Source organism: Chenopodium quinoa, unplaced genomic scaffold (assembly GCF_001683475.1).
Source record: "Chenopodium quinoa cultivar QQ74 unplaced genomic scaffold, ASM168347v1, whole genome shotgun sequence".
Classification (NCBI taxonomy): domain Eukaryota; kingdom Viridiplantae; phylum Streptophyta; class Magnoliopsida; order Caryophyllales; family Amaranthaceae; genus Chenopodium; species Chenopodium quinoa.
Genome location: NW_018743555.1, coordinates 612,668 through 625,386, shown reverse-complemented (window position 1 = coordinate 625,386; position 12,719 = coordinate 612,668). Strand labels below are relative to the sequence as shown.

At 40.8% G+C, this 12,719-nt stretch overlaps 1 protein-coding gene across 1 annotated transcript; it reads left to right on the top strand.

Moving 5' to 3' along the window:
- The first annotated feature begins 821 nt into the window (after positions 1–821).
- LOC110681603 lies at positions 822–11,557 on the top strand. The gene is made up of 2 exons (XM_021857756.1): positions 822–1,547; positions 11,150–11,557. The coding sequence occupies exons 1-2, from the start codon at positions 822–824 to the stop codon at positions 11,555–11,557; spliced, it is 1,134 nt and encodes a 377-aa protein (XP_021713448.1).
- Positions 11,558–12,719: the final 1,162 nt, after the last annotated feature.

The window sequence follows — 12,719 nt, the reverse complement described above, 5'->3', positions numbered from 1 at the left end:
CGACTCAAGCATGACCCAACCCGAACCCGACCCGCATAGGTCCCGACATTAACCCGTACTGACCCGACCCGAGATGACCCGACCCACACTAATCCGACTCAAACCCGACCCATTTACCCGAATTGACAGCTCTAGGTGCGAACAATGAACAATCAGAAACAGAAGCCCGTAAATATGTCAGCCATTCTGTAGAACCTCTCTAAGTGCAGTAAGGAGCAACTGGCTGCAATGACTGCGGTCCTTACCAATATGGGTAAGGGGGCAAGTCCGTCACCGACAGCGGCAGCTACGGAGCCCGTAGCGAAAAAGCCGGTGTCCTCGAGCCTCACCCCTGAGCAGAAAGAGCTCATTCAGTTGAGGAAGAAGGTATTAGAGCTGGAAGCTCGTAACCTGAATCGAGAATGGAGTGTGGAGGAAATAACCCCTGCTCGAATCAACCCAGAGAAGCGATTCCCACACAGCAGGTCACCGACCTCAGAGCAAGGACCAAGCCCGGAGAAAGACAAACGAGCGCGAATCCAGGTTGTTCCAGATGATTCCCCATTTTGCTGGAGATTCTGGAGGAACCAATGGAGATAGTAAAGATGCCAATTAGCAGATACAACGGAACCACAACACCCAAAAGCCACATGTCAGCTTTTGAGAACCATATGGTACTTTACACTATGATAGACTCAGTCTGGTGTAAAGCTTTCCCGCCGACCCTGGAGGGGCTGGCAGCGGAGTGGTATGGAGCCATTCTCAAATGTTCCGTATACTCGTACAGCTAGTTAAAGAGAATGTTCATAGAGCATTTCATAACCCTGGTAGACCGAACCAAGATGACAACCAAGCTGATGTCGTTGGTTCAAGGGAAAGACGAGCCCCTGAGGGAGTTCATCCCCAGATTCAACAAGGAGGCAACAACCATCCCAAATATGAGCCAGGAGGTAGCGCTACTAGCAATGCAGAGTGGCTTACTACCAGGATCATCGTTTAGAGCGTATATGGGGCGTAAGAGCCTCAAAACACTTGCTGAAGCGCTAGGCAAAGCGCACGAGTTCAATAAAGTAGACGAGACTGACAGAGCAATGCTGGGTAGGAAAGCACCAGGTGACTCAGTTAAGCGGGAAGAGGTCACCCGGGCAGAGAACACACCCAGGGTGGACCAGCCGAGCAGGACTGAGAAAAACCGCAGAGAAGCGGACAGAGTAATGGGCTTGAGAAGGTCAGACCCAAAGAGAGGGCCAAGGCCGAGGAGGTTTGACCAATATACCCCATTAACCCATTCCAGGTCTCATATAATCAGCGTGAACAAAACTGATGACAAGTGGCAGAGACCCCCGAAGATGGTTAACAGAAATCGTGATACAAGCAAGTGGTATGACTTCCTTAGAGACCATGGTCACACCACTGAAGAATGCACGCATTTGAAAGACAACATAGAAGACTTGGTCAGGATAGGGTACTTGAATCACTTTAAGCAGCGCGATGACCCTCCTAGAAGGAGGGATGAAGATAGAGAAGGCCGCCCTGACCGCAGAGGAGGTCAAAGGTGTTGGGGTTTGGTGAGTCCGACTCACCGCGAAAACAACCCCGACCCGAGGAACCACTCGCAATAATTAAAATCATAAAGCATAAATAAATAATCACAAAGAAAAAATAACGAATCTTACCCTCGAAGCGAGCTTCGCCCAAAAATCGGGGCTCTTACTTGAAAGCTACGAGCACGTCAAGCGCCGCGCCTCCGACGGTATCCACCCAAAAAAGGGCGAACACAACATTAAGGTCCGCTACCTTGGGGTTAGCAAGGTCCGACCAAAACCCGAGTGTTATACGAGTTTAAGAGTTTTCCCAAAAATTATGGAATGCTCTTTTTAACTTCCACTCTAGCAAAGAATTCTCAAGCCATGCCATGACTATTTATAAGGAAGTATGCCTTGTGAATTTCACTCATCTTTCAATGTGGGACTTTTCACAAAAAGATCCCACATGGAAAGATTGGTGAATTCAACCCTTAGTTTAACAAGTGTCACATGGTTAGGTGTGGACCACTTTCTCACTTGGTCCCCAAGGCATTTCACATGCAATGTGAACTAACCATGTGTCACCCAACCTTGAGCCCCAAGTTGGGTTCGGTTGGCCCATTTTATTTTGGCCCGTGTCCATGACCCATCAACCCGGGTCCACGGCCATTGCCACATGTGTCGCCACCGTGGCGCGCCGCCACCATGGCACGCTGCCACTTGGTGGCTGCCACGTGGTGGCTGCCAACGTGACTGCTGCCACTTGGCGGCTGCCAACGTGGCGGCCACGTGTGCTGCCACATGGCGTTTTGCCATGTGTGCTGCCACGTGGCATGCTCCTATTGGGCATGCATTCCTAGCCTTTCGCGTGGCTAGGATTTTACTTGTTACATGATGCATTTTCCCGTCTCGCCAAATCCTAAATTTCGGCTCGACATTTGAGATTCTCCAACGCTCGGTTTCGACGCTCCAAGCTTGAATTTCCGACGTCTAAATGTTTAACACTCGGGCGACGAATTAATTTTTTCCGAATTAATTTGTCGAGTTGGTTCGTATATTTTGCTTGGGTGTTACCCGAAGGGTTCAGTCAAGATTAAGCTGTAATATTAATTATATTAATATTACTAATCGGAAGCGGCCTCCACACAGGCATTCCGATCACTTGACCTTACTGAATATATTAGCTTTCTAATAATTCTGAGCCCGCTATCAGAATAATACACTTGTTCGAAGGACACCATTCCTTTCAATCTCTCACTTGTCCTTCCGGACAAGTGTGCATTTAGTGTATAGCCCTTATCCTATGTCTCTTCATGTCTCTTCATGAACTACAGAGTAAGATTACTAGTCATCTCTGTTACGTCCAGAAGTGTTTCTCGAAATCTGAGTTTGACTGTCAATAAGCAGATGATTTCTAAAATCCATCTGAGCACGGCCATGCATTTTTCACAGTCTCGCTCTTCGAGAGGCCTTGTAAACAACAAGACATGTTCCCTATTGTTAGTAGGGGGACATTTCCAGTCTTGTAATGTAGCTTCTCTTACTAAGAGGACTCACCCGCCTGATATATGTCTTTATAATCCCTAGTTACGGCAGACGTTTGGCGGATACCAAAGCGGACCAGTACTCAAACAAGAGATCTCTCACTACTCATGGTCAAAGGAAAAGAGTTCCGATAGTAATAATGAGAAAATACTTATGACGATTTTTTAAATCTCTTAAAGTATCCTCATAGGTCGATCCAGTATGGTCCTAAACCAATACCTGTGCAAATGATTTATATCCTCATAGCACAAGAAACGGTGCTATAAATCATACTACACACTAATCTCTGATGGTCATCAATCGTCAACAAAATATGACCTTGATTAGGGATAATTTTCGATTAAAATATTCAATGTTCACTTAATAGGTGTTTCTTTATCCAAGCCATTGACTTGATACCCTATTTTGAATATTTATTAAAATCGAATGGACTCATTATTTAATTCTAAACCACAATTAAATAGTTTTGTGGAATATTTAGAAATATTTTATTCCACTATGAAACTTCACAATGTTTCATCTTATGATTAATGGTTTTCCCCAAATATTTTAAGAGTAGTACTCTTCATAAAATATTCATAAAAATCACACTCATATTTGATATGCTTGATTTCTTTCATGCAATTATGAATGTTGTCGTTCACTTATTGCATAGGTTTAGTTATAATTACTTTGCAAACCTTAGCATCTTCATTATCCACCATTTCCATAATAAGATGATAAAATTTTGAGAGTGTTAATGGATTACATGTGATTCAGGATTTATTGTCCAAGCAATTGCTCCCACTCATTTTTATGATTCGAGACCTTCTACTTGACAACCTACAATCATCAACGTTTAACAACGAACTTTTCCATTTAACATCTTTCCTTATTATTGCCTTTAAGGCAACAATATTCTCAACATATATTTTAGAAGACTCCCTGATGATGTCTTGCTTGGGTTTCACTCCATGTGACTCACAACGATTTGGGATACCCTAATCACTTGTGAGCATGGAAATTTTCCTTAAATTCCCGCACATTATACATGGATGCACATCCATGTTACCATTCTCAAGCCACGACACTTCTTGCCTCGTGCTTATAAATGGCTTCCTTACTAAGGATCTAATCCTTGTTAAGGTTTGTGCTTGCAACATCAAAACTCAAATTATATTTGTTTCCATGCGTCAAGAACTCATCCAACTACTTATCTAAGTTCTTTGGATGTTCTTGACTATAATCTAATGATCTAATACTTAGATTAATGTCTATTGGTATTATATACGTACTTCACATGCTCTAAGCATTTAAGTCATCTGACGATTCCATATCATAGCTTTACATGATGGATTTAATTCTAGAATTATTCTCAATTTTATTCCATCCATGTAACATTTAGCTCATACAGTCACACTGAGTCTTGCCAAATTGTTTGCTATATGATGTGGTTGAAAGTCTCCTACTAGAGTCTTTCTCGTTTGACTTAGTACTTAGCCTAGCTTATACATAGGTCAAACATTTACTTAGTTTCATACATATGGGTCGAAAGCCTTTCAAAGTCCTTCATGTTTAACATAGTAATTTCTTTTACTCATTTAAACATTTAATTAAGTCTATACCATAGAACTTAATTCCCAACATGTACTAAGTATCGTCTTTAGCTCGGTCCATTGTCGAAAATACTTTCAAATCTAAACATTTAGCATTTGATGGTTGTTTCGCAATAGAGTTCGTAAACTTCCTGTTGGACCATTAATTTTGCTCCCACTAAACTTCTTGTTCATCAGAATTTCTATGTTTCTCCATAAGTCAATCCTCTTATTAACTTTATGAGAAAACACGTTCCAATTCCTTCATGCAATGCTTCCTTTAATCCTATGACGGATTCCATGTGCTTGCTTTCAAATCTAGCATTATTTAGATTTTCAAAACCCTTAGACTATTCCATAGTCACTTCCAAAATCCTATTTTGGGTAGGCGGTTTTTGTATCTATTTTGCCATATTTCATATGTGCAATTTTGCTAGATCAATCACGAAAAGACTTGAGCATTCCGATTGGTGAATGGGATTTTATTAAAATCAACTCCTTGATATTAATTATATCCTTTACAACCAATCTAGCTATGTATGCATATACATTTCCACATTTTGTTAGTTTTCTCCTTGAAAACTTATTTACAATCGATGGGTCTTTCACTTTTCATGCAAATTAATCAAGTTTCAAACATGATTTTCAAACATGGAGTCTATTTCGGATTTTCATGGTCTTTAACCATTATTCGGAATTTGGATTTGTCGTAGCTATCTTACAAGACATTTTTACTATCTAATAGTAAATAGTATGCTTGTAAGTCTTAGGTTTGTTTCTAACTTAATAGAAAATTTATAGGATTCAATCCAAGCCTTTGGTGAATTCTATACCTATACGGGGCAATTGCATCAAACACTGAGTTTTAAGGCGCTTTCAAAGCCCTTTTATTATGTTGATCTTACTCCAACATTTTTAATGTTTTGTGAGTAATGAATTCTCTTTTAAGGCACTTGTAAAGTCCTTTTGAGTATTCTTGATCAAGCATTCTCATGAAGTCCTTTAAGGTCTTCCGAGATTCTCACTTCTAGTTTGTTGCTAAGTTCGATGGTCATCGAGTTCATTTGTCTCCCACTTGTCGTTTTGGAAACGTGTTACTTTCTAGAAAGACACTGCTTAGAGAAACAAACAATTTTTGTTCTCAATTAGGATGTGGAGGTAATACCCGTAGTCTCACTTGAATTCTTACAAAGAGACATGTATATTGTCTTTGGGTAAAAGTTCGTTGTGAAACAAACAGTTAGCTCCTACTTGAGCTATCTTAGTCTTTATTGAGCCATTCAGCTCCCACTGAGTCACTTAGCTCCCACTGAGCTAGTGAACTCCCACTGAGACTAAGAGCCTTAGACATATACTTGAAAAGACTTTTAGAAGTTATTTCTATCCATAACTGAATATGGCGTCCTTTCTAATCTTCGACACATTGTTTAGTGTAACATTAGTCATTTTTGTAAATCTTTAAGAACTTTATAGGAAGGGTTGTGAACCATCATTGTTCAAGTCATTTTCAAATGACACCGAGGTCTCCATGAAGACACACTATGTTCTTTGTGGAGTTATTTATGAAAATTTCCGTTCATAACTTTGAGATAGTCACGCTTGGCTCAAGCAAACATCGCTCGATCTAATCTAGACGTTTTGATATCTTGCCAAGTCGATTATGTACTTCACTGAACTCTTGAGCTACTCAAGTCAAGTTTGTTCACATTTGATGAATATAGCCATATCCTTTCAAATTCTTTGTGAAATGTTGAAGTAATTGAATCCTCTTTAGCCTTCGGAGTCAACTGTCTATACCAAGAACAATAGCTCTCTGTTTTGTCGGTTTCAACAAGTAAGACTTTCTTGTCTTAGAACGATTCCAAATCGAGCAACTATCAAGAGTCTATCTAATAGAGCCTTTGAGTACGTTCTTGTCGATGTGACATTGCTAAAGATGTTCGGAATGCAAATCAAGCCCATGACTTGAACTTAGTGAGTTTATCATGTTTAGGAAATGTTTGTTTATAATCAGGCATTCTTGACTCAATGCTTGGATAACCATGCCATTCAAATAAATCTCGCAACTATTGCTCATTACTTTGAATGTGAGTCTTTCCGTGTGTAAACGGATCAATTGCTGATTATGGGACATAATAACCATTACTTGTTCCAGCCTTTGGCTTTAAAAGGTCTTTAAACAAAACATACGACCTTACAACTGATGTAGCTTTTCTTGCTTCATTCTAAGCTTGTAAGTCGATAACTTATCTTAACTTCAATAGTTTGAGGTCACTATCATAGTGGAACACTCAAGCAGTATCCGATACTTGTGAAGATAACGAATTGCTAAGTTAACTACAATAACATGAACTCATGAGTTGAAATGAAATCTAATTCCTTTTCTTCGTTCCTTCTTTCCTATATTTCTTATCATACAATATCTCATAATCTTACTTTAAGAATCATTTCTTTAAGTATCTTGACTCTTATACTTTGTTAGGCATAATCAAGCACCTAGTGCGCCGTAAAACAAAGTTCCATCTTTTCCACTAATTCTTACTCTAATTACTACATCAATGAGTCCTACTCAATTATGTATGATGCGAAAGGATACGTTGGTTGTCAATCTTGAGATTGCAACTCAATTCCTCATGTTTTATCAAAACTACCTAGTATTTTGAATACATGATGTCCAACCGTCCTTTCGCACTTAGTTATAAAAGTCATTTATGAGAATTGTATTTTAGAAATGCTTTTCCTGTCTTTGAGATCTATTCTCAAGGATTTCCTTTACCAATCATGGAAACAATATTATTTGATTTAGAATACTATAAATATAAGTGCTAAGTATAACCATTTATCAAGAACATAATAAGTTTGAAATTTAATAGCATTCATGCAAACTTCAATCTTATTAAACGTCTTATTTACGCATAATAATTGTCCCTATTTGGCGAAAATAAGGCGATTCCAAGATCCGAAGAAACAAAGAGTGGTTAAGCATGCTTTGGCTTGTCTTAAACACTCAATCTTCTAGGGTAAGCATTGCCTTTCTAATGGCTCTAAGCCACTCTTGGTTAGACAATCGTTGCATCTAATGCATCTTTGACGATGTATCTCTTTTGCCACGGTATGTGAGGACTTCTCACTCATACCAATGAGTTAAACCAAAACCAATGTGCACTCCCGGTGTGCCTTATGCCCCTTGGAGAAGTGATGGCACCTCGCTTTGGCATAGCCTACCATCACCATCGTCCGATTAGTAAGTGTTATTTTGGAAAGGCAAGTTTGACTCAATATTATTAGGGAGCTAGGATTTCTATGTTGGTTGATTTAAGTGAACTTAACTAATCATCACAACATCAAGAAAACCTAAACATTCATCTAACGAATAATTCACACACATATATATATAAGCATAAAATATAGAGCGAAATTATAGATTCATATTGGCAACTAGCATGACCCCTTGAAATCTTCATATCTTCAAAAGGTCTTCATTTGCAATTCAAGGCTTTGTCTTCCAAGATAAGCCGTCTTCAAGACTTAACCAAACTATGCAAAAACTAGTGTCTACAACTAGGAATAATCTAAATATTAAAGTACAAAAATACTTAACGGTGCGTAGATCGTATTTAGATTTACAAAAATACATAACGACACGTAGTCCGTATTTTCTATCCTAGTCGGGTCCCACTAGTTGCCATTTCATAAAATCTGTGAGAGAGAATATATATATACCATTCATCCATTCACTATTTGTGAATGGCCCATGCAATTTACAAATTTAAAACAAAGTAAAATGCATTTAAACACCGCGCGCACTAGTAACTAATCTAGGTGGTTAATCCGATTAACACGCCTAATTAAAACTAGTCAAAGTTGTTTAACCGATTATGTAAATGACATCATTAATAATTGAAGCTCCCACTAAATTCCGCATTTCCTTAATTAATCTAATTAATTAAGTCAGTAGCACCCAAACTTGTCAAAATGAAATTTTGCCAATGCCGCTCAAAACCGAGGCCTAGCCAACCAATATTTTAATTAAAATAAACAAAATTAATTAAATTAAGTAAAACGGCAAAATAATTAACATCAAGCCTTACTACGGCTAGTCACCTCACCGCACCAAGCATACGCACACGCCAAAAAACGAACACAGGACCCACGGCACACGACCGCGAGCTACTGCCACAGCACAGTCGCGCGTGGCTGCTGCAGCTCGCGTGCTGCTGTCGCGCGTGTGCTGCTGCCGTGCGTGGCTGCTGCCGCGCGTGTGGCCGCAAGCAAGGCGGCGCTGCCACCTTGGCAGCCACATATGGGCTGCTATGCAGCCCGGCTCGCCAAGGTGATGCATTGCCTCGCTTTGCGTGCCACGACCTCGGGATTTGATCCCTTTTCGCGAGACAACAATAATTAATTCTAAATTAATTTTAGAACTAATTTAGAGAGAAAAATAAAATTTTAAACAAGTCTAACTTAATAAAATTTTCAAAGTGCAAATAACCAAAATAATTCCAAGAACCATTCTTAATTAAATTGGTTTAGCTTGGTGCAACATAAAATTGAGGCAATTTCTCACTTTCAATTTAATCAAGTTAAATTAAACTTGAGAATTTGACAAAGTAAAGGGAAGTTGGAAAAATATGAACTTTAATGTTCAAATGAAAATTCCAACATCTAAATTTTGTGAATCCTTGAAAATTATATCTTCCAACATGAAAATAACCAAATTTCTATTACAAAAATCAAAACTTTATGTTTCCAATCAACTCAAAATGATTAAAACATCAAAGTTTAACACAAAATAACATGGAATTTAGTGGTTTTTAAAGTTTCAATCACTTATCACAAATAAAGATTGAATCTTTAACACTTAGGAAGCCTCAAAATTAAAACTTTCACACTAAAAAGCAATTAGTTTGCAATTATGTGAAAATAAATCAACCTTTAAGCATCAAATACTACCAAGTAAGTGTGCTTTAAGGGGACATAAAAATGCAGAAAATAATGCAAATAATCAACAATATAATCAACAATTTATGCCATTAATTTCAAGGTTAGAAAAGACTTAAAAATTTTCGTCAAAAACGAAAAACCCCTCGAAAAAGGCATTTCTGTTCAGAATTTGGCAAAAATCACAGTCCTCTTGGGGGTAAAAACATTTCCAGAAAACGTTTTCCACCCAAAATTCACTAGTCTTGGGTGAAAATCTGAGTTCTGGGCCAAACTCGACATTAAAAACGGGATTAAAATAAATAAAACCGAGCTACTAATCTAATTAGCAACTTAAACCAGAAAATTAAGCCAAAATAAACCTTGAAAAACATGATTATAAAAATAAACGAGCGGGGCTCCGATACCGCTGTTGGGGTTTGGTGAGTCCGACTCACCGCGGAAACAACCCCGACCCGAGGAACCACTCGCAATAATTAAAATCAGAAAGCATAAATAAATAATCACAAAGAAAAGATAACGAATCTTACCCTCGAAGCGAGCTTCGCCCAAAAACCGGGGCTCTTACTTGAAAGCTACGAGCACGTAAAGCGTCGCGCCTCCGACGGTATCCACCCACAAAAGGGCGAACACAACATTAAGGTCCGCTACCTTGGGGTTAGCAAGGTCCGGTCAAAACCCGAGTGTTATATGAGTTTAAGAGTTTTCCCAAAAATTATGGAATGCTCTTTTTAACTTCCACTCAAGCAAAGAATTCTCAAGCCATGCCATGACTATTTATAAGGAAGTATGCCTTGTGAATTTCACTCATCTTTCAATGTGGGACTTTTCACAAAAAGATCCCACATGGAAAGATTGGTGAATTCAACCCTTAGTTTAACAAGTGTCACATGGTTAGGTGTGGACCACTTTCTCACTTGGTCCCCAAGGCATTTCACATGCAATGTGAACTAACCATGTGTCACCCAACCTTGAGCCCCAAGTTGGGTTCGGTTGGCCCATTTTATTTTGGCCCGTGTCCATGACCCATCAACCCGGGTCCACGGCCATTTCCACATGTGTCGCCACCGTGGCGCGCCGCCACCATGGCACGCTGCCACTTGGTGGCTGCCACTTGGCGGCTGCCAACGTGGCGGCCACGTGTGCTGCCACATGGCGTTTTGCCATGTGTGCTGCCACGTGGCATGCTCCTATTGGGCATGCATTCCTAGCCTTTCGCGTGGCTAGGATTTTACTTGTTACTTGATGCATTTTCCCGTCTCGCCAAATCCTAAATTTCGGCTCGACATTTGAGATTCTCCGATGCTCGGTTTCGACGCTCCAAGCTCGAATTTCCGACGTCTAAATGTTTAACACTCGGGCGACGAATTAATTTCTTCCGAATTAATTCGTCGAGTTGGTTCATATATTTTGCTTGTGTGCGACGCGAAGGGTTCAGTCAAGATTAAGCTGTAATATTAATTATATTAATATTACTAATCGGAAGCGGCCTCCACCCAGGCATTCCGATCACTTGACCTTACTGAATATATTAGCTATCTAATAATTCTGAACCCGCTATCAGAATAATACACTTGTTCGAAGGACACCATTCCTTTCAAAAGGGGCCCAGCCGGAGACAAAGACGTAGATGGCAAGCTAGAAGGCAGGGTGTATGTGATCAGCGGGGGCCCAGTACATGGGGGTACATTCAACAGAGCGCGAGTTGACCTGCGGGCGATAATACTTCAAATAAATGACAATGATAAGTGTAGATGGCCACCTCTTCCCCCGCAACTGCAAGCCACGTTTGACGAGTATGACCAGAAGGGCATAATTTACCCCCATGATGACCCGCTGGAGGTGACAATGAGAATCGCAAACTGGGAGGTGGATAAAATACTAATAGACAGAGGCAGCTCAGCCAACATCATATACATCAGTGCGTTTAACGAGCTGAAGTTGGACAGAAAAAGACCTAAAGAGGGTGAGCTACGAAGTCACCGGGTTTAATGGGTCAGGGCTTACCCTAGAAGGTATAATCAAACTCTCCATCCGAGTAGGGGAAAGATCAAGAAGGCGTGATGTCCGGGCAGAGTTCCTCGTGATAAACTCCCCTTCACCCTACGATGTGATCATGGGAAGACCACTCATCCACAAGATAGGCGGGGTGGTATCCACCTATCACCTTGCCCTGGCCTACACAACTATTGAGGGACGGTCAGCAAAGCTCAGGGGAAGTCAAAGGACAGCCCAACAATGTTACATAACCGCCCTAAAGCAGCCCACAAAAATCAGACAGCAGCCTAATTCAGAGAGAAGGCCCACTGAACAACCTGAGAGGAAGTCGAGGAAAAGGAAGCGTGAAGAATATCACAGGGAAAAGGATAAACAGAAGCTAGCAATGGAAAACTTTGAGCCCGCAAAAGAGGAAATGGCCAGGCCACTTCCCAGTGGGGAGCACGTCACAGTCGAGCTCACAGAGGGTGACCCCTCAAGGACGATGAAAATCGGGAAAGACATTGACCCAGGAGTAGGGGTACACCTTATAGAGCTACTGAGGAAGAACAAAGACGTTTTTGCATTTTCCGCAGATGAGATGCCCGGAATTGACCCAGCAGTCATGGTACACAGGCTGAATGTGAAGGAGGATATTAAGCCAGTTAGGCAGAAAAAGCTAAACTTCTCCACGGAGAAAAACCAAGCAATCCAGGAGGAGGTGGAGAAGCTCCTGGAGGCAAGATTCATTGAACCTTGTGACTACCCAGAGTGGTTAGCCAACGTGGTCATGGTAAAGAAAGCAAATGGCCAGTGGAGAATGTGTGTTGATTTCACAGATCTTAATAAGGCCTGCCCGAAGGACTGTTACCCGCTGCCGCGGATAGATCAGTTGGTAGACTCAACCAGCGGACACGCCCTGCTAAGCTTCATGGACGCCTTTTCAGGGTACCATCAGATCAGCCTGCATGAGCCAGACAGGCAGAAAACCGCATTCATCACTGAAGGGGGAGTGTATAATTACATAGCTATGCCCTTCGGGCTGAAGAATGCTGGGGCAACTTTTCAGAAGGCAATGGATAGAGTATTCCTTCACCAGAAGGGTAGAAATGTTGAAGTATACGTTGACGACTCAATTGTTAAGAGCGTCACGCAGGCTGGACATATCATGGATCTG

Bases quoted from the DNA above. Each gene is read 5' to 3' on its own strand.
- LOC110681603 (XM_021857756.1), top strand. From the start codon at position 822: ATGACAACCAAGCTGATGTCGTTGGTTCAAGGGAAAGACGAGCCCCTG. The intron at 1,548-11,149 runs GTGAGTCCGACT...ACTTGTTCGAAG, and splicing joins GTCAAAGGTGTTGGGGTTTG to GACACCATTCCTTTCAAAAG.